The 22,001-nt window shown below is 41.0% G+C and overlaps 1 protein-coding gene across 2 annotated transcripts in view; it reads right to left on the reverse strand.

Annotated features, from left to right (window-relative positions):
• Positions 1 to 5,464, reverse strand: part of kcnt2a (potassium channel, subfamily T, member 2a) — a 1,068,826-nt gene extending 1,063,362 nt beyond the window's left edge. For both annotated transcript variants that reach the window (XM_069937843.1, XM_069937847.1), the window contains exon 1: positions 4,921 to 5,464. In XM_069937843.1, the coding sequence (XP_069793944.1) occupies positions 4,921 to 5,015 (95 nt within the window). In that variant the 5' untranslated portion in view covers positions 5,016 to 5,464. The remainder of the gene's footprint in view (positions 1 to 4,920) is intronic.
• Between the last annotated feature and the right edge of the window lie 16,537 nt (positions 5,465 to 22,001).

Raw genomic sequence — 22,001 nt, forward strand, 5'->3', positions numbered from 1 at the left:
TCAAAATTTAATTTTTTTCAGAATCAAGCTTAAACTGTAATGTTTTGAATTTAATCATATATACATTTGCTCATGGTGGGGTTTAAGATAAAGTTAAGTTTAGGGATAAGTTAAAAAATGTTATGTAAATTAAACAAGCATAATAGCACAATAGTTTTAATAAAAACTATTATTTTGGATTTACCATTGTCTGGTAAATTTTCCATTGCTGTTCCTTTGTTAGTACTAATAGCTTCGGTAGTTTGTAACACTGGCAAAATATTTTTGCATTAGATGGTTTTAATGCAGACAAAGGTGTTCTTGAATGCCAACGTCCTCTATGGTGGTGCATGTTATGAGTATGAGGTGGGGGATTGCCCTCTAAATAGCCAAGATCATCTGTACTGTGATTAATGGATGGTCACAGTGGAAACCAGATTGGTTGTGGTCATATATCATTTACCAAGGGGTCTGGTTGTTAAATTAACAAGGGTAAACAAATATCATTAAGTGGTGCAAGAATAACAACCGGAGTCTCAAAATGGACAAGAAAAAGGAGATAATTGTACATAGTACAGTTCAGGAACAGGCCATTCAGCCCACAATGTCTGTAATTAACACAATGCCAAATTAAACTAAATCTTTTGCTCCTTGTACCTCTACTCCCTTCATATTTGTATCAATCTAAAAACCTATTGTTTTGCTGCTCTTGTATCTGCTTCTATCACTACCTCTGGCAGCCCATTCCAAGCAACTACCACTCTCTATGTAAATGTTATAATTTTATAAATTTTAATCAAAAACGTCCTGTAATTGGGATGACCAAAAAAAAATAGAACATTTTGGTTTGAAGACTCTTCTTCAAACCTGGAAGCAGAAAGAAACTATAAGTTACAGAGCTGGGCAAGGTTGAGGGGAATGGTAGATAAGAAAACGCTAAACATTTCTGACAGTGTGAAGCCAGATTGGTTGTGGTCATATCATTTACCAATGGGTCCGGTTGTTAATTAACAAGGGTAAACAAGATTGATACCTTAACAGAGAACAGGTGGAAAATCTCATTAGACGGTGTGAGAATAACAACTCGAGTCTCAAAATGGACAAGAGAAAGGAGCTCAATAATGGAGAGCACCAAGTTCCTCAGAGTCCACTTGAGAAGTGGCCCATCTGGACACAACATCTATTCACTTGTATGGAAGGTAAAGCAGTGATTGCACTTCCTCAGAAGACTGAAATATGCAAGGCTACCAGCCACCATCCTGTTAACTTTATACAGGAACTCTATTGAGGGCATCCTGGTCAGCTGTATCACAATGTGGTAGAGTTGCTGTGGAGCATTGGATCGGAGGTCAATCCACAGAAGAGAGAATCACTGGGGTCACCTTCGCTGCCTATCCCCCACACAATCAATGTGATTTACTGGGATCATTACTTAAAGAGGGCTCCAAAAATTAGGAAGGGCCCCTTTACCACCCTACATGCAGCATCTTCCAGCTCCTCCTGTTGAGAAAATGATGCAGAACCAGCAGGCTGAGGAATAGCTTCTTCCCACACTCAGTGAGACTGCAGAAGGAATGATAAAACAACTCTCCATAACTCTAATTATTCAGAATATTTATTTTAATACATGTACATAGGTATTGTGTATATGTATTATTTGTCTATATAAATGTAATGTCTGAACATGCATTTTGTACTGCTCTACACCAAGGACCAGAGAATGCAGTTTTGTTGGGTTGTAATGGTACAATCAAAATGCAAATAAACTTGAAGGGTAATTAAGGTTAGTGATTTATAAACAGTGCATCACCAGGACAACCCAGGCCTCAGCTTATTAGAGATACATCCCTTCCACCTGTGGTGAAAAGTAACTCGTTTTCTTGATTTTACAGTTTTCATCAAGGGCCTTTGATCTGCAAATTAATTCTGTTTTTACTTCCACAGATACAATCTGACCTGTGAATGATTTTCCTTTCAGATTTCCCAAAAGAACAGATTTTTTTTTAAATGCTTGATACTTATTATCCCATGTAAAAGATTGCAAGTATTTATGGTACTCAGCCACATCTATGCAGTCCTCATTTAATGGAACAGAATTTTCCTCTGAACATCAGGTGCTGATTAATTTGCTCGATGACATCAAGTCAGGGGAAAGCCAGTTGGCAAACTATAACAGGTATTTGTTCTTCTACTGTTGTGCAGTGAGAAAGGATCATGTCTTCATCACAGCAAAGCAGTTAGGACACGACAATGAAGTTAAAGTAACAGATCCTATCTACAGTATGCTGATCAATGCTGAGCCCATACTGTGTGTTAATTACAGACATGCCCGGTGCCCATTCATTGATGAATATCAATATTCCTGCATGCTCTATATGTTTCAAATGTGTGTGTCTAAAAAGCACAAATTCAAAAAGATGTTTGAAAATGTACCAAATGCATTTCAATCTTACTTGACTTGATCATCATTCATAAGAGCAAAATTCATTTGTTGAGTTCAAGATAAAATGTGATAAGCCTTTGAATTTCTCGACCATTATGTCACTTGATAATCTCTTTCCTAATATTCCCATTAATAATAAATGTTGAATAACATAATGCAAGGCTAATGTACATTTAATTTGGTATAATGTTGCTTTGGTTATCTGCAATATATGTAAGCAGAGATTGTAGTTATTCCTCAAGTGCAACTAGTAGTTAAACTCATGAATGTACATTTTTTTAAATATTTTGAAAGCAAGCAACACATCACCATACTTGCATCTACATGGCCACAATTTATTAGAGCTCAAGGAATGCACATGTTCAGAACTTACTTTTCAAATGGCATTTTTCTTTAAAGCCAATAAGCTGTCACTGTTAGTTTCACAAATTCTTCTGTGCTTTTTTTTTAAAAAATAGCCATTTCAAAAAAAAGTCATTGTTGATCCAAAAATGTCGAGTTTCACAGAAGAAAGCTAAATGTAACATGTGTCAAAACATGGATTGAATTTGAGAGCCGCTGATATAAAAATTGTTACCATCAATTAACAAACACAGACACACTATCAACTTTTACTATAATCATTTCCTCTATCTGTACATTTGTACAGTTATGAATGATATGGTGATGACATTTCTCCAGCATGAGTGGCAGTTGATGCAAACTGAGCGGGCATGGTTGCCGTAGTCGTTAGCATTACGCCTTTACAGTGCCAGCCATTGGGACTAGGGTTAAAATCCCGTGCTGTCTGTAAGGAGTTCATATATTCTCCCCATGTCTGCGTGGGTTTTCCTCCCACCATTCAAAACATAAAGGGGTGTAAGTTAATTGAGTGTAAATTGGTCAGCATGGACTTGTGGGCTGAAATGGTTGTGTTGTGTGTCTAAGTTTAATTGACAGCATGTTTACCTGTCTTACTATATATTTCTATTCCAAGCAGAGGCACAAAACATTGTGATAAAATAAACCATTAACTTTAAAACTTGTGTTGAAGTGGGAACTGGTTCAGTTATCCACGATCTTCAACAGTACTTGACCCAAAAACTATGCTGGTGCTAAAATCATCAATAGACGTCTCATTCCAACTGGATGGCATTAACTGTTTCTGCTTAGCCCACTCCTTGTTCTCCCTCTCTTCCCCATCCCTCTGCTTTCCTCCTGCTCTCCACCCTCTTCCCTCTCCATTCACAGAGCCATTCCCCATTCCTCTGTGTCTTGGTGTGCCCTCCCTCCCTTATCCTGCCTGTGGGACGGTGCTCCTCCTGCCCCTCCCTCTCAACCATTCTGTTAGGGCACCGGCCTACATTTTGCTTACACCTTGATAAGGGGCTCAAACCCAAAACTTTGATGATGTATCTTTATCTGATATACAAAATACACTGGTTGACCTGCTGAGTTTCTCCAACATGGTGTTGGTATTGTTAACCTAACACAAAAGCAATGTTGATCCAACTCTTTGTCCTAAAAGCATTTGTGTTTGACATCAAGTGAAATGTATCATAAAACAGATGAATACATTAACCAATGTATTCATCTATTTTACAGTAGTAATTTCTCAAACCTTGCATCCAATCCCATCTGATTGGGATTGGAAGTTTACTCGGTTTCAAGTCTCCTCTTGATATTATTCACCTTTGGCAAGTGCAATCAGGCTTTGATTTTATCTTACACAGTTCAGACAGCATCCATGGGTAGAATGATTCAAGTTTGAATGTTGACTGGCTCATGAATGCTGTCCAGCTTCTGGAGTTCCTCAAATAATTCTTTCTCTGCCCAGCAACTTCCTTTTTTTTAAATTCCATGTAGATTTTAAGTCTCCCACTCATCAATAAATCAACAAACAACATTTTAAAAGTTAGCACTTCGTATGGAGAATTTGAAAGAGTAGGTCAGCGATTTTCTACTCAAAATTGTCTCCATTAAAAGAACTTCAAGTAACGTTTCATTTTGCTCTTTATCGGACTTAAAACTAGCTTCTCCCGGGCACTCAGGTCCTTTCAGCTGAATGTGGTGCGATCGCCTGCACCCCACATCAGTCCTGCGCGGCTGGAGTTCGCCCGCTGAGTGAGAGGAGCTCGGTGAAGGGGGGAGCCACCAGCAGAACACGAGATCTGCCGAGCGGTGGAAGTCCTCGCCAAAAGAGCTGAATTTCCGAAGCGGCCGAAACTGAGCCACAGGAGGCGTCGAGGACACGGGGCCACCTGAGTGAAATCGACACCTGAAATCAAGCCAAGCGCCGAGAACGATGGGCTGACATGTCTTCACCGCTCCCCCCACCTTCCTCTTTGCACGTCGACCCTCCCGATGTTGGGAAACCTTCTGCCCAAACGCTGCTTTGAAGCCGCTTTTTCGGTTCCTCCAGGAGGAGGAAACTTTCCGCTGCGCGTAACAAGTTGCATTAAAATTGCGCGTCTTCCCCCGAACGCCCTGTTGAAAGAGCAACCGGTCGCTGGACCTACCTGTCATCCGCCTGCCAACCTTGGTCTCCGAGGAGCAAGTCGCGAAATCTGTACCTTGGGGGAAGAGGAGGCACTTCATTTTCCAAGTCCACCATTCTTTCCAGCGGTGTGATGTGCCTGGGCTTGATGAGGGGGGTCTCGGAAACCTTTGCCCTTTCCCTCCCTCCAGCGTGCCCGCTCGATGGAGGCGAAGGACGGGACTCTCCTTTCGCACCGCGCGCACACACAGGCAATGCCCTCCACCCCAAAAGGGCGGTTTGGCTTGGCAGTGGCAGCCTCGCATGCAGACGGGGTGAGTTGGTGTTGCTGCGGCTCGCTCTCGTGCGCGCGCGCTCGCCTTTCCCACCGATGGAAAGGCGCCGAACGCGCAAGGCAACAGCCGGCGATCCGGCAATGGAACGCTGGCCCCCTCCCGAGCGCGTGTCCACCGCCAGCTCCCCAGCTGGGGAAGGCTCGCAATCAGAAGCTCCCTGGGTCCAGGGAGCGCGTAGCCGCCGTCCCCGCAGCTCCCGGAATCACGGACCTTGTCTCTCCGAAGGAGGAAAATCCCTCCCTCGGGCTGTTTACCGATTGGCCTCGTGCACGCGCATTCCCCAGGGAACATCCTTTCATCAGGGTTTCTCATTCCTCGCAGCCACCCAGCGTCCAATAGGACGCACGAAAGCCGCATCTCGCATGCACGATAAGAGGGGTTCCCCCTCGGCTCCCTGACGTGGGAAACTCCTTCCTCCAGACGCCAAGGCAGCAGAGCACGTTTTAATTGGGGTGATGCGTTTAAACGGTGTGAAGGCTGAGCAGTAAACAGACAGTTTTCTTTGAGGCAAAGAAACTTAGAATGTGACCATCCATTAAAGAGGTGGTGGGGTTTGATGCAGGATTAGTGAAGCTGCCTGTGATAGATGCGTTCAAGCGATCTGGAACAGGAGTGAGAAGTGATCGGTATTTGCAAGCACCTTCAACTCTGGATGGACATTACATAAGTCTGCACACAGGATACCCAGCCTCTGACCCACACGTGATGCGCAGCTGTGATGTGGCTGCTCTGCTCAATTCCTGGTCAACTGTAACTCTCAGGATATTGCCTTTTGAGGACATAACTTGAAGGTGTGTTTTATGTACCTGGGAAAGCTGCAGCAAGATGAGTTTCATTGCATCTGCACATTGTGCTTATGTAACATGACAAAACATTTCATTCATTCACAATGATTTGAATGTGATTTCATGATCTCACCATGAACAAGATCATTTTGTGTTGTGCATATTAACTGGCAATTGACCTAAAAATTGAAGTGATCAATCTCCAGTACAATCAATTATACCAAGATATTTTCATGGCATAACATGATCATTTTGTACCAGGGTGTTCAGGGCAATTATTCTCACAGCAGTTTTGAAACATCACTTGAGCCCATCTTTGGACAAAGGCTTCAACGTAGTCTAGGGTAAAGAAATTGTAATGGAATCCAAATTGACCAGGCAATTGGTGAAAGCAAATGCTGCTCGATGGCACAGTCCCCAATTCTTTTGAGAGTAGGCTAATGGAACTGCCTGCTTTATCCAGATTGCATACCTGCAACATTTTCCAACACTGGTGAACTAATGCTAGTAATGAACTGGTGTTGGCAAAGAAAAAAATAAAGACCATACTTTGCATAGTGTTTGGGACAGAGACATTTTTTTTTCCTTTATTTGCCTCTGTGTTCCACAGTATTATATTTTTAATCAAACAATTCACGTAATTAAATTGCACATTCCAGATTTTATTCAAGGTTACTTGTACATATTTTGGTTTAACCATGCAGAAATTGCATCACTTTTTATACCTAGTCCCCTCATTTCAGAGCACCATAATGTTTGGGAGATTTGGCCTCTCAGGTGTTTGTGAGGACTCAGGTATGTTTAATTGCTTTATTGGTGCAGGTGTAAGAGATCTAGACTTAATTCTAAGCTTTTGATTACCTTTGCTTTCTGTAGCTGCCATTTTTTCAACTTGAGGACCACAGTTGTGCCAATGAAAGCCAAAGAGGCCATTATGAGGCTAAAAAAACAAGGATAAAACAGGAAGAGACATCAACTGTTTGGAACATCATCAAGAAGAAAGAGTGTACTGGTGAGCTCACTGATATTCCAAGGAAGATCTCCACTGCTGATGACATAAGAATTCTCATCATAATGAAGAAAAATCCTCAAATGCCTGTCAGATAAGAAACTCTTTTCCGAAGGCTGGTGTGGATGTGTCAATTACTACAGTCTGCAAAAGACTTCATGAACAGAAATTCAGAGGCTACTTTGCAAGATGAAAACCATGGCAAAAGCAGTACGCTTTGGATTTTGGCAGTTCCTTTACCCCTCCACACTTTGCACTTGCCACCACGCTGGTACGGGTTAATCTTGGTCTCGTCTGTCCACAAGACCTTTCTTTTTTTTTTTTTTTTTACAGAATTCTGCAGACTCTTAAATACTTGGCAAACTATAATCTGGTCATCCTTTCTGTAGATAATTAGCATTTGCATCTTGCAGTGTAGTCTCTGTATTTCTGTTCATGAAGTCTTCTGTGGACAGTGGTCATTGACACATTCACACCTGCCACCGAAGAGTGTTTCTGCTCTGTCAGACATACAATTAAGGGTTTTTCTTCATTATGATGACAATTCTTCTGTCTTCAGCAGTTGAGCTCTTCCTTGGAATACCAGTCCCTTTGCAATTATGGAGCTCACCAGTACGGTCTTCTTAGTGATGTTCCAAACTGTTGATTTTGATCATGTCAATGTCTCTTGCTGTTTTATTCTTGTTTTTCACCCTCATAATGGCTTCCTTGACTTTCATTGGCACAACTATGGTCCTCATGTTGAAAAATATTTTTTTTAAATTTGATCAAAAGAGCATGCTTACCTCTCTTATACCTATACGAGTGAAGGAAGTAAACTTACCTGAGTACTCACCAACACCCCGTAAAGCCAAATATCCCAAACATTATGTTGCCCTGAAATGAGGGGAATATGTTTAAAAAGAACTTTAATTTCTACATGCTCAAACCAAAATGCAACTCTGGAATCTGGTATCAACATGACTCAGAAATGATCTTAGCTACCTTGGCATGCAAATTTCATTTGTGATACCAAGCAATTTTTTTTTTTTAATTCCACATAAATGTATTTGATTTGACATCATTTTATAAACTGGAACAGTATTTTCAGAAGAAGGTGTTGCGTTGTAGTGTTCGTGTTACGAGTGTGGAGAAGAACGATACACACACCAAAGCCTTGGAAAATAAGACTATTTTATTGCACTAGCCGTTGTGCTTATATGGGCCCCAGGCACTGACATCAGGGCCCCACATCATTGGAGCACCATCCAAGGATTGACCAGTGTTCCCACCACAGTTCCCCCATCTTCTTGCCGCCCCTATCTTCATAGGGGCGGCCAGTACCTGGGACAATGGCCAGTGTCACCCCCAGGTCTATGCGGTCATTGGCCATTTTGTGGGTCAGACTGTGTCCCCATGTGTGGGCTGATACACGACTCCCCTCCCCCACAGAAACAGCGATTGAGCTATTGTCCATTGACTTGGGTGATTTCTCTTGCATCGCGGGGGAGGAGTGGAGACTGGCTCGTTAGAGTTCAGCTATGCCAGTTTTTGGTGGATGACAGTAACAATCTCCTCCTTACCACTAATGTCAAGGACAAAAGTGGAGCCATTGACCCTGATGGGCTTGTAGGGCCCCTCGGAGGGTTGTCATAGGGGCGGCCAGTGTGCACCCCTTCTCATAAACCTATACTGACAAGTCCTTAAGTCCTTCGGGATGCTTGGGGTGGACGTGTGGTGGGGGTTTCCACGGGACCAGGGATCCCAGTTTTCACCGCAAATTCTCGAGGGTTGCCATTTTTCAGGGGCCAGGAACTCCCTGGGAATGATTAAGGGCACATCATAGACTATCTCCACTGCTGAAGCATTGAAGTCTTCCTTCAGCATGGTACAGATTCCCAACAGGACACAAGGCAGTTCGTCCACCCAGTTGGGGACCTTGAGCTGGGCCATCAAGGCTGCCTTGAGGTGCCTGTGAAAGCGCTCCACCAAACTATTGGCGTGAGGGTGATACTCCGTGGTGTGGTGGAGCTGTGTTCCCAGGAAGTTAGCCAGCGCTGCCCAGAGCCCAGAGGTAAATTGTGCTCCCCTGCCCAAGGTTAGGTGCTCTGGGACCCTGAATCTGGATATCTATGTGTTGATGAGTACCCTGGTGCAGGTTTTTATGGAGGATTCAGCCAGCAGGACCACCTCAGGCCACCTTGTGGAGCGGTCAACCATGGTCAGCAGGTATCTTGTCCCATGGGAAACTGGTAGTGGCCCCCATAATATCAATATGTACATGGCTGAACCTGCTCCAAGCTGGTTCAAAGATCAGTGTGGGCACCCTCGTGTAAATCTGCACATTGGAGGACTGGAAGTTCGTGCAGGTTTTGGCCCATTGGCTGACCTGCTTACGGAGGCCGCGCCAGACAAACCTGCTAGCCACCATCTTCCCCATGGCTTGAAATGCGGGATGATCAATGTTGTGGATAGCGTCAAAAATCTGGCACCTCCATGAGGCTGGAGTGATGGGGCAAAGGGTGCTGGTAGAGACCAGGGCTGACAGGTCCACCCTGAGATCTGAGACAGATGCCTTATATGCAAGGATCTCAGGGTTCTTCTTCTGCGCTTTGGCAAGGGCCATATAGTCAACTCCTTGGGATAGGGCATGTACCGACTCATTTGCGGAGCATGTTGCTTTTTCCCCATGATGTGCTGTAAGTCCATGGTAAATTCGGACACGTAGGACAAGGGTCTCTGTTGTCAGGCCGACCACATGTCCATTATCTTATGGAAGCAAAAGTCAGTGGCTTGTGATTGGTGAAGACCTTGAATTGTTGGCCTTCAAAAAAAATAACGGAAATGTCTTACTGCCAGGTACAGCGCCAATGGCTCTCGGTTGAAAGCTGTATTTAAGCTCAGTTGGCAGGGGGAGGGTGTGCAGTGGAGGTGCCTGCTGAAAAATGCCAGGGGTTGCCACTGGCCAATGAGCTATTCCAGTATGCCCCCTATCACTTAGCTGGAGGCATCGACTGTCAGGCCGGTATGTGCGTCTAGTCTGGGGTGGACCAGGAAGGTGGCATTGGCTAGCGAGTCTTTGGCATTCTGGAATGCCCTTGAAGAGTTATCACCCCAAGTAATGTCCTTTGACTTCCCACCATCAGCATGAAGAGGGGGCGCATGATGCGTGCTGTTGCCAGTATGAATGTGTGGTAAAAGTTTATCAAACCGTTGAATTCCTGTAGTCTTTTTACAGTGCATGGCTTAGCAAAATTCTGGACAGCATCAACCTCCTCGGGGAGGGGTGTAGCCCTGTGTCTGTTTATCCTGTGCCTGTGGACATCAATAGTGTCCAAGCTGAACTGGCACTTCACAGGGTTAATTGTCAGCTTGAACTCACTCAACAGGGCACACAGTTTTCTCAGGTGGGTGACATGATCTCTGGGGCAATGGCTAGCAATAAGGATATCTTCCAAATAGATGAACACAAATGGGATATCCTGGCTCACTGCTTCTAACAGCCGCTTAAAAGTTTGTGGCACACTCTTTAGACTGAAGGGCATGTGGAGAAATTCAAACAAGCAGTCTTGGGGGCATCCTGGGGGTGAACTGCGATTTGGTGGTACCCCCTGAATGAGGTCCACCTTGGAAAACACCCATGCAGGTTGGTGGTGAAGTCTTGGATGTGGGGCATGGGATATGTTGGGCGTGGTGGCCTCATTGAGTCTGTGATAGTCACCACATGGCCTGCACCCCTCCCACCACTGTTTTTGGCACCATGTAGAGGGGGAGGCCTAGGGTGCCATACAATCCCCAGCTCCTCCATTTTCTTAAACTCCTCCTTCTCTAGGTTGAGCTTTTCGGGAGGGAATCAGCATGCCCTGGTGTGGAGCTGTCAGTTAGAATGTGGTGACTCACCCCATGGTTTGACTCAGCTGCAAAGAATTGTGGCTCCACTATTGAAGGGAACTCCAGCAGGATGCAGGCAAACTCATTGAGAGTGTTATAGAGTCAAGGTGGGGGTGGGGGTGGGTGGTGGGCGGTAGCTTGGCTTCTTCCAGAGGTAGTCTCAAAAGTTCTGGCGTGCAAGCACCAAGCACCGTCCCTTGAGGTCAATCAGCAAGCAGTGGGTACGAAGGAAGTCAGCCTCCAGGAGCAGTTGCATCACTACTGCAAGGGTAAAGGTCCATGTAAAGAAGCTGTTACTGAACCAAAGGTGATTAGTGGGGGTACCAAAAGTCCAAATGGAGGAGCTGTTGGCTGCCTTCAGTGCTGCGCCCTGCTTGCCTTTGCAGGAGTTGAGACCTGCCTGGCACAGGACCCTTATTTTGGCACCAGTATCAACCAAGAAACACCTGCCCAACAAGGAGTCCTAAAGGTAGGGGAGACTATCATGTGGGCCAACTGCCGCAGCCAATGATGGTCGGCCAGGGTGTTTCCCAGAAACTCACATGGTGGGCAGCATCAACGGGCATCTGTACCCCATCACTGATGTGATTAGTAGAGCTGTCCTGGGGTATTAACTTGCCTCTCCACTTGGTCTCACAGGCAGCTGTTCATGGGACTTGCTGATGTGATATACGATGGCACTGGTGTCCTTTTTCGTTCTTCAGATCATGTGTTCCTGGGTTGCAACCCTGTGAGGGTCACTGAAGTCCTTGTCCATGAGCAAGAGTCAGATAACCTCAGGCAGCTGCTCCAGAAAGATCTGTTCAAAGAGCAAGCAAGGCTTGTGGCTTTCAGTCAAAGCAAGCATCTCACTCATTAGGGTGGATGGGGTCCTGTCCCCCAATCTGTCCATATGCAGTAATCTGGCAGAGAGCTTGCGCCGGAAAAGCATAAAAGTGCAGATTAACAGCTCTTTGAGGGCTGCATATTTGCCTTGCTCTGGAGGCTGCCGCAGGAAATCTACGACCCCTGCCGCTATGTCCTAATCGAGGGCGCTCACAACGTATTAGTAGTGGATGTCAGCAGCGGTGACGTGTCGAAGCTGGAACTGTGCCTCAGCCTACTTGAACCACATGTGTGGCTGCGACACCCAAACCGTTGGGAGCCCAAGTGAAACCGTGTCACTGTCTCCGCTTGATCTGTCATCTTCAGGTCCAACTGCTGGTTGGACTTGTCCGGGTCACCAATGTAACATTTGCACTATGCGAGCATGGAAAAGAACAACACACACACCAAAGCCTTGGAAAGCAAGACTGGTTTGTTGCTCTGGCCATCGTGCTTATATGGGCTCCAGGTATTGACGTCAGGGTCCCGCATCATCGGAGTACCAGCCTGGAATTGGCTGACGTTCCCTCCACAGTTCCCCATCTTTCCGCTGTGTGGGAGGTCACCTGGGAAGACAGCCGGAGTCACCCTCGGGTCTGGGCGGTCGCCGCATTCATCGGCCATTTTGTGTGCCGGTCCACGTCTCCATGCGTAGGCCACTACAGAGGCTGCACGCACTCAATATCTGTGCTCTTCCTTTCTCACCAGATTCAAGTAGTTGCTCACTGGAATCAAAGTAGACAATGAAGGACAATTCCTTGTCATTCATTGTACAGAAAACAAAATGTCAGGACGTTATCGTCAGAAAAACATCATCCAGCTCTCAGAGTACAGATTAGTTAGCCTTTGGCATAAATGCAGTACTTTGAGCTCCAGTTCACTCAGTGCCATTATTGGTCTCACTCTTGAGTAATAGCAGTCTACAACTAACTTAAAGATTCACTCTTTCTCAGTGCAAGTTTTCAAATAGAATGACATAACATTTATAAAGAGAAGCTACATAAATCTGAGGACAGTACCTATTATTTAGTTCCAGCCTCTGTCTTGGTGAGATGTCAGATTGATGTCGACCTCGTTTACAAAAGCTTTACTGGAAAATGTCACTCTTGAGGAGAGATTTCCCATAACCTAGCTTAAGGTTATGTTGCTTGTTCAGAAATGTATTCTTTCACTGGTAGTTGAAAAGTGAGCAAAGGTTATGATGTTTCTCTGACGATAACGTCCTGACATTTTGTTTTCTGTACAATGATTGACAAGAAATTGTCCTTCATTCTCTACTTTGATTCCAGTGAGCAACTACTTGAATCTGGTGAGAAAGGAAGAGCACAGATATTGAGGCACAAAAAATGACCTGCTACAACCTTTGCCTCCCTGTCTCCCATCCCCTTCATCTCTTTTTATCTGTGTCCTGTTTTCAAATGATGGAGAAGAATGAAGGAAGTGGGAGAAACTGCTTCACATTTGACTTCTCACTGTGTGAAATATTATGTTATATATTCTGTTTCAAATATCATTGAGTGAATATTTGACAGTAGATGAAGGCAAGACAGAAATTCCACTTAACTTGTATGTAAATTAAACAGACATTAAATAGCCAGCTCGGGTTGTACACACTGAACCAAGAAAACCTGGGTCAATGCGTCTTTTAGACAGGAGCAGATGTGAGATGCACCAGGTCTGATACTACCTACACCTTAGCAGGTAATACATGGGATGAAAATGAACCCCCATCTTGCATTTGTTGCATTTACACAGTTAAGTGAAGCATTTAAAAGGTGGTTAATTCCTGTCTTAACAGCTATGTAATACCCCTTTTTCACAGAGATCCTACTAATTTGGCACGTCAATGACCTGCGTTTAAAGCCAGGTTGGGTCGGATCAGAGCATTCCTCCTGAACCAAGAAAAGCCAGTTCAATGCAACCTTTTACATAGAGACCCAGCATCTTGGTGCAAAAGAAGGTAGGACCTGGAGCATCCCTGTCTTGGCATCCCAGGAAGGCGGGTCTGTCGTGTGAAGTGGTAAAAAGTCAATAATGATCATATTTTAAGGGCAGTGTAAAAGGGCTAAAAGCTTTCGACACTTTAGCCACTGAGAAACTAAATAGAGGAGCTAATATTGTCAAGGTGAACAACTCACCATGTTATGAGGCAAAAAGCAATATCAAAATTAGTCCAGGCATATCATGAGTACATTTGAAAAGTTGCATTCTACTTTGTGATCATGTGTGGTTCCTCCTCTTCATGAAAATAAGGTTTGATCGAGTGTTCAGTGTTTGACCATGCAATGAGCTCATTGATAATTTTGCACCAGATTAGCACTCCAGGAATCCATGGAGTGACAAACAATGAATGTCATAATTTCCTGCCAGGCAACCTGAACCACTCAGCTCGAGAAGTGATATCTATTGATTGGATGAAAATCCATTGAAAACAATGGGAACAATAAAAATTTAAAAGCCATTGCTGCAAATAAAGGTTTTCTATTTGTTCCCGTAACTGAAAATGGTAAGATTTTAGATATACAATTGTGCTGTCCTTGAGAGAGAAACTGGGATTTGGTCGCTTTTGAATGAGAATGACACTGTGTGAAATGGAAATATCAAAATCTGAAAAGATCACTTTAGATCAGGTGAAATTTTCAGGATTAGACATGAAAAGGGTTTCCCATTTCTTCAAGCTGGCTATTTAATGTCTGTTTAAGCATGAAAAACTAACAGTTCAATCGGATGCCCAAAAATGAAGTTATGGTTGGCCTCCTTCATTTTCCAAGCACCTGTGGCAACATTCGATGAATGTCACCATTGTTGTTCCAAGAAACTAATGTTAAGTTGCCAATCAGAATAAAAAAATTGTTCCAGCTGCTTACTCAATAATATTGTTAGTTAAGTAGATTCTACACTCCAGATTGATAAAGTGCAAATCGTGACATGCCCAGTAGTTACAAAACTAAAGGAAATTTTATTTCTTATGTCCTGCTTCTAATGTTCCACAAAACTTTTTTTAAAATGTTCTCTGTTGCAAATCCATATCTCTCTAGCTGGATGAACAGAGCTTTCATTCTTTCTCTCTCTCTCTGTCTGTCTGAATGGTAAATTAGGTAATCAAAAAGTGTAAAATGTGTTTTATTGCTCATGCATTGCGATTGGTTCCTTTCACAAGATCAACTTCAGGATAACTATGTCCAGCCATCACTTACTTGGCAACATTTAAAAGGAAAACAGACACATCGTTAAGCCTTTTGCAAAAGAAAATTATTATGTAAAGTTTTACTCTCAAAAAATTGGTACAGTATTTGTTTTATCTGCTGCAATGCTGCTCTATCTGTTTAAATTACCATCAATAATTGATATGTGGAAAATCAACGGTATTGTTTCTTTCTCAAATTAATTTAATGAAGGTTGTTTAATGTCTTTTGAACAGCTGGCAAGTAAATATGGCTTGCCAAATTCTTATTTTTTATATATATATATATATATACAGATTTTTTTTTTTTTCAATGAAATCCTTCTCAGAAAGGTTAATTGGAATTATATATTAAAATTACATCCATTACTTCATGATAAGATTAAAATGGTTCAAGATCTATGAAACAATACTTTTAAACTGGTAAATACTTCTACGTTAATCCAATTCAAAGTGGTGCATCATGTCCACATGTCCAAAGATAAATTGGCTAGTATTTTTTTCTAATATTAACTCTATTTGTGCCAGATTCAAATCTGAAATTGCTCTATTGAAACATATGTTTTGGTCTTGTTCATCCTTAGAAAACTATTGGAAATAATTTTTAAATATCTTTTCAATTATGTTCCAGGTGGAACTATGGCCCTATCCAAAAACTGCTCTTTTCAGGGTATTGACCCAGACATAGTGTTACAAACTTACAACCCTTTTAAATTTTATTTGAAACTAAAAGGACTTTGTTAGCACTAACAAAGGAACAGCAATACAAAATCCACCAGACAACTGTAAAATCAAAATAAAAGTGTTTAATTAACCTATGAGCAAACATAATATTTCTTACATTTCTCAAAATTTACTTAACTCTAAACTTAATCCCACTATGAGCAGATATGTGTGTGTGTGTGTGTGTGTGTGTAATTAAAGTCCCACTCTGAAAAGTCAATCTTTAAAAGTTCAGCATCATTTTAATCTTGCTTGAAGATCTTAAGTTCTTAGTTCAGAAATAATTATTAAATGCTTTTAAACATTATATCTTCAAGTCTCTTCACTCATAATTTTCTTCCATGATGAATTCACAAACCAGATAAGGGTTAAACAAAGTGACCAAACACAAAAATAGACCCAGTAGAATTCTGTCTTCTTTTCCAAAGACAGCAAAATGGTTTTCCTTATTTCAAAAGCCACTGATTCTGTGTTCCCTTTTCCCAGGAGGAACACATAACAACAGCACCAATTCTGGTTACTGTAACTCAACCCTGTCTTTCAAAAGGTTTTGACTTCTGTCGACTCCAAAATGAACTCTTCCAAAAACTGAATTCAAAATGTCTGAATTTGTTAATAGATTTCTCCAAATCATGTAATCATTGCATCATCACTGAGGTGAGTCCCAATTCTTGGAAACCACATGACCATCAATTTTATTTCTACCAAAATTCTGTTCCTTTTCCAAAACCATTGCATATCCATAACAACTTCTGACCTTATCTCTGTTCAAGAGGGTCAACTGCTTCCTCTGCAGTTCTTGAATAATTAAGACCCACTTGAAATCCATTAGCTCTGCCTGTCCAAGACACAATGACTCTGAGAATGGACACCCTTCACAGAAAACAATGGTTCGCTGTAAATATGACCCTATATCACAGCTAATTTACTAAGAATACAGATGCAATATTTTAACTCTATAATTTACTTTACTAAGACATTTTATAAAATAAATATAGATTAACATTGTTAAAGGTTAACACAAATCAGTTACTTAGGGAGTTTTTCTGTACCTGTTCAATGGGTTGTAGCCTTCTCTACATTGTTGGCTAGAAGACCCATCTTATTTAAATGGAAGTTCTCTTGAGTCTAGACCTTCAATAGTGTTTCAATAATTCTCTCATATGTCCTTTTTAAGTTTATAAAAAAATAAGATGTCATGTATTTGATTCATTGGTAAAATTTGAAGATACATTACAAACTTTTATATCTTATTTTCATGTGATATAAATGTTTCTAATGAGATTAGATGTATTTACTCTTCCAGATGAGATATAGTTTTTCCTTTATTTATTTTTTTTATTTACTGTAGGAACCAAAAACTACAAAATATATGTAACCCTCAGGATAAGATGCTCAGCTGTTTTTGTTCGTTTTTTTTTATTATCGTAGTTGGGTAGGTTTGTTTTTTTACAATACTTTTGATTTTTTTTTTCTCATTTTCACCCATTGCAGTTTGGGGGGGGGGGCAGGAGAGAAATTGAGTTTATATTGTTTAAAGTTTTATTTTAATAAAATGTGATACAGTAGCTGCCATAATTTTGAATGACCTTTCTACTTTAATTATTTCAGGAATGACAACACCACAGTCACAGGCCATGTTTGAACTAATGATGTATGAACTAATGAAGGAGGTTGAACTACTGGTGGTATGATTACAACCAATGTAAATAAGACAAAGGAGATGGTCATTGACTTTAGAGAGGGGGCAGAGACCATATCCCTGTACAAATCAATGATGCTAAAGTGGCAAGAGTGGCTATCTTCAAGACCTTTTGAGTACATATCTCCAATGCCCTGACGTAAACCAGTGGTTTTCAGGCTTTTTCTTTCCACTCACATCCCATGTTAAGTAATCCCTATGGCATCGGTGTTCTGTGATTAGTAAGGGATTGCTTGAGGTGGGATGTGAGTGGGAAGGGAAGGTTGAGAATCACTGCTCTAGACCCAATTTTACTGAAATATTTTGCTTAAGAAAAATTGTCATTGGCCCATTTCCTTTGGAGTTATGAAACAGTGCACATAATGAGTCAATTAGGTACAATTAAAACAGTAGTTTTCAAACTTTTTCTTTCCATCCACATACTGCCTTAAGCAATCGCTTACTAATCACAGAGCATCTATAGCAGAGGGAATACTTAAAGTGGTATGTGACTGTGAAAAAAAAAGTTGAGAACCACTGATATAAACCAATAGCACTGATGCGACAGTCAAGTAATTATACAAAAACCTGTACTTTCTTGGAAGACTAAAAAAAATGTGGCATATTCCTCAACAACTTGCATAGGTGCAACACAGATTGTATGGGAGATATGTTGTTCAAGATCAGAAGATGTTATAGATGTTGGTATTGAATGCAGTGCAGAATATTATGCAAATTTTTCTCCCACCCATGGATTCCATCTACATATCCCACTGCCTAGGAAAGACTGAAGGACCCAATAGCCAGTTTACTCTCCCTCCTTCCATTGCGGAGAAAGTTCAAGAGTGTGAAATCACATACCAACAGGCTAAAAGATAATTTCTTCTCCATAGAAGGTTACAGCACAGAAAAAAACTGGCCATTTGACTCTTCTGGTCTGTGCTGACCAATAAAACTAGCTAGTCCCACTGACCTCCTCTCATTCTATAACCCTCCAGACCACTCTTATCCATGTATTTCACCAATTTTATTTTTAAACTGAAGAGTGAATCTGAATTCACTACATCAGATGGCAGCTCATTCCACACTACCACTCTGAGTGAAAAATTTTCCCCTAATGTTCCCCTTATACCTCTCGCCTTTCAGCCTCAAGCTATGACCTCTCATATTTATCTCTCCCAATCTAAGTGGAAACATACCACTCACATCTACTCTGCCTATACTCCACAGAATCTTATAAACTTCTATCATCTCCCCTCATCCTTCTTCTTTTCAAGGAGTATAGTCCTAACCTGTTTAATCTTTCCGGTTTACTCAACCCCTGAAGACCCAGCAACATCTTAGTAAATCTTCTCTTCATCTTTCAATCTTATTGATATCTTTCCTGCTGTTGTGCGTCCAGATTGCACACAATATTCTAAGTGTGGCCTCGCCAATGACTCTGCAATCTTCAGGTTCCAGAATGAAACCCACAACAGTGTAAATCTAGTGCCCTTGCTTTACACTAATTGATCTTTTAGTTATTAAACTCTGTACTCTGTCACCGTTCTCTGCTTCTTCAACTTTATGAAGCTGTACTCATCCCAGAGTTAACCATTTAAATTGCTTGCAAATTAAGGTACAATGTGACAAATAAAATTAGCTCACACTGGACATTTTTTAGATCATGTATGCTTGAAACTATTTTGTGTTGCTCACTTTATGAAGTATTTAAGTCATGCAAGAATGAAAAATATGGTAAAACTTTAAATATATTTTTTATTTAGTCACCCACAAATATGATAGCCATAAAGATTATCAAACATTTAAAAAACTTCCCTGAATAACTGACCCAGGATCTGCTTAAAAACTGAAATGGATCCTCCACCCTCTTCCCTCTCTATTCATCTAGCCATCCCTCTTCCCCTTACTTACTGTTATTCTTCACCTATTACCTCCTTCCTTTGTGACTATGCTCCTCCCCTTACATCTCCTCCTGATTTTTTTTTATTCAGATGCCTGCCGACATTTTTCTATATCGTGATGAATGGCTCAAGCCCGAAACATTGGATATGTATTTTTTATCTTTCCATCTGTAAAAGATACTGTTTGACCTGCTCAATTTCTTCAGGCCTCTGGACAATGACCCTCTGAATTTTCTGCTTCTAATGGCTTGTTTCACATTTATCACCATGAATGTGTTTGTGTTTACTGATTAAATCCTGAGGGTAGATTAATTTAAAGTGCTGGTTGGGAGCAAATGGTGGCATAATTGTCCTGCTGTGAAGTATTGTCAATCTTAAATATTTAGTGCCACTTAGCAAATAGCTCATTGCACATTTAGAAAAGGAGGCAACAAAAATATATATAAAAATTACATTAAATATTGTAGAGATTGAAGAATTTGAATTTAGTTGAAATTTGGAGGAGAATAAATCCAACAGAAAAGGACTTTTTTAAAAAAAATTCATTCAGACATGGTTCATTTTCTAGAATAGATTTGTTTTTGATTTCGGCACATTTACAAGCTAGAGTTGTGCAGGCTGAATATAAGAGTAGGATTATATCTGATCATTCTATGTTGTTTATATCTTGTGTTGGTTCAGAGTTTATGCAATCAACTTATCGGTGGAGATTTGTTAAGGAACAGATTGCTTTGTTTTTGGCTGAAAATACTAATTCAGTACATAGCAATTTTATTTTGTGGGACGCTTTGAAAGCATATTTACGTGGTCAAGTTATTAGTTATTCTACGAAAGTAAAAAAGCAGTATTTGGTGGAAAGTTTAGCTTTGGAGAAGCAAATTACTGAGTTGGAAAAAGAATTTCAGAAGAAGGTTACAGAAGATAAGAGCAGCATTAGCCAAGTTGAAATTGCGTTATAATACTTTACAAACATATCAGTATGAGCGATTAATTCAAAGATCGAAGCAACGTTATTATGAGTTAGGTGAGAGGGCTCATAGGATATTAGCTTGGCAATTAAAAATGGAACAAGTATCGAGAACTGTTAATGCTGCGGGGGCTGGCAGAGGAGGGGAGGGAGGGTTGTTTGTTGATTTGTTTATTGTAATTTTTTAATGTAATGTTTTCATATTATTCTTTAAGGTTTATTAAAAAAAATTGTACAGATTAGCATCTTGCATTGTCCCCATTTTCCCCATGAACTCCCATCATCCCCATTCCTGCAGCTCACTCAATACTGACTTAAATAACATCAGTTGGATTACCTCCAGTGGCGTTTCATGAATGGAAAAAATTATGTCTCTAGTCTGTCACTAAATATCTCACTCAAAACAAAGTGAACAGTTTTATTTGGAATGAAACATGAAATTCTATGGACCCTGAGATTGTAGTAAAAACACAAAAATGCTGGAGGAACTCAGCAGATCTTGTAACATCCATACAAGGTATAGATATATAACTTAACTTTGTCAGCCTGAGCCTCTCTGTGCTGAATTGGGTGAATTAAAATTACTGATACATTGAGAGTAAATTTATAATTGTCTAAAACATTTGAAAATTGAATATGATATTGCTATCTTAATTTCATAATCAATCAGTAATTTTGGATGATGAATTTCTCTACTTGCGTTTGACTTTGATGAGCAAATTCATCTGAATTTAAACGTTCTACAAATTTTGAATTTTTATTGCTGTTGCCAGCCTTAAAAAAATACATTAAAATTTAGAAACTCTGAGTTTACTGCATTGGTTGTGAAAATGAGATGCTAGTTAGAAATCATGGTCAGCTAAGAGTAATGAAAGGGTGACAAAAGTGAGAACCCTGCTATTGGATCCCCAAAACTTCTCAGTACAAAGGGGCTGTCTGAATATATAATAAGGAGGTTGAACAAGGCCAAAATTTGTATGCAGTGCAAGTGTTGAGTGACTTCTTGAAATAGAGAGTAAAATGGATCACATAAGAAAATAGAAAAGGCAGGTATTTCATTTGTAAGATTCTGATGCAGAAGGGCTACTCTCCAAAAATAAAGAGGAATACAATTACTGGCATATCAGAAAAAAAGATGACATTTTTTTCTACACCAAAGGTCAAAATGGAAGAAGATTGGACTTGTGGGAGGAAGCTACTTATCTCCAAAGATCCCCTCCCTCCTCAATAAAAAATTTTTTTTTGATTGATGGAAATGTTAATCAATCGCAATATATACAACTTAAAATGTATAGGGTCTGATCTTTCCCAGGGAGAGCTCACACATCATGCTTGGCTGATATCTTTGCCTATCCCATGACACCTTAGTAGTCTGAGAAGCACAATCACATGCCACTTCATCATCAAGTAATCGTGCTTGTTTTACATTATAGCATATTAAAATCTTCCTTCCCAGATCTTTGCAACCTTACGCCTACTATTGTGACCACCCATTCAACTGATTCTGAATGATCTTAATGGCAGAGGCTTCGCCATCCAATTAACTCTGTATGCTCACCTTATGGGAGCAAAAAGATGGAATATCAAGCTTTTGTGGAAAAATATTCCACATTCAGCATTTGATAAGTTGTGAAGAGGAAGCAGTCAGAATAAATTACTTTCAACTCATGCCTAATAACTTGATAGATGTGTGAGCTTCAGGAACAATGGGAGAAATTGTTTGGCACTTGATCTTCAAACTTTTAAAATCACCTAAAGTGTGTAACACCAGGAGGTGAGCA

Source organism: Narcine bancroftii, chromosome 5 (assembly GCF_036971445.1).
Source record: "Narcine bancroftii isolate sNarBan1 chromosome 5, sNarBan1.hap1, whole genome shotgun sequence".
NCBI lineage: Eukaryota > Metazoa > Chordata > Chondrichthyes > Torpediniformes > Narcinidae > Narcine > Narcine bancroftii.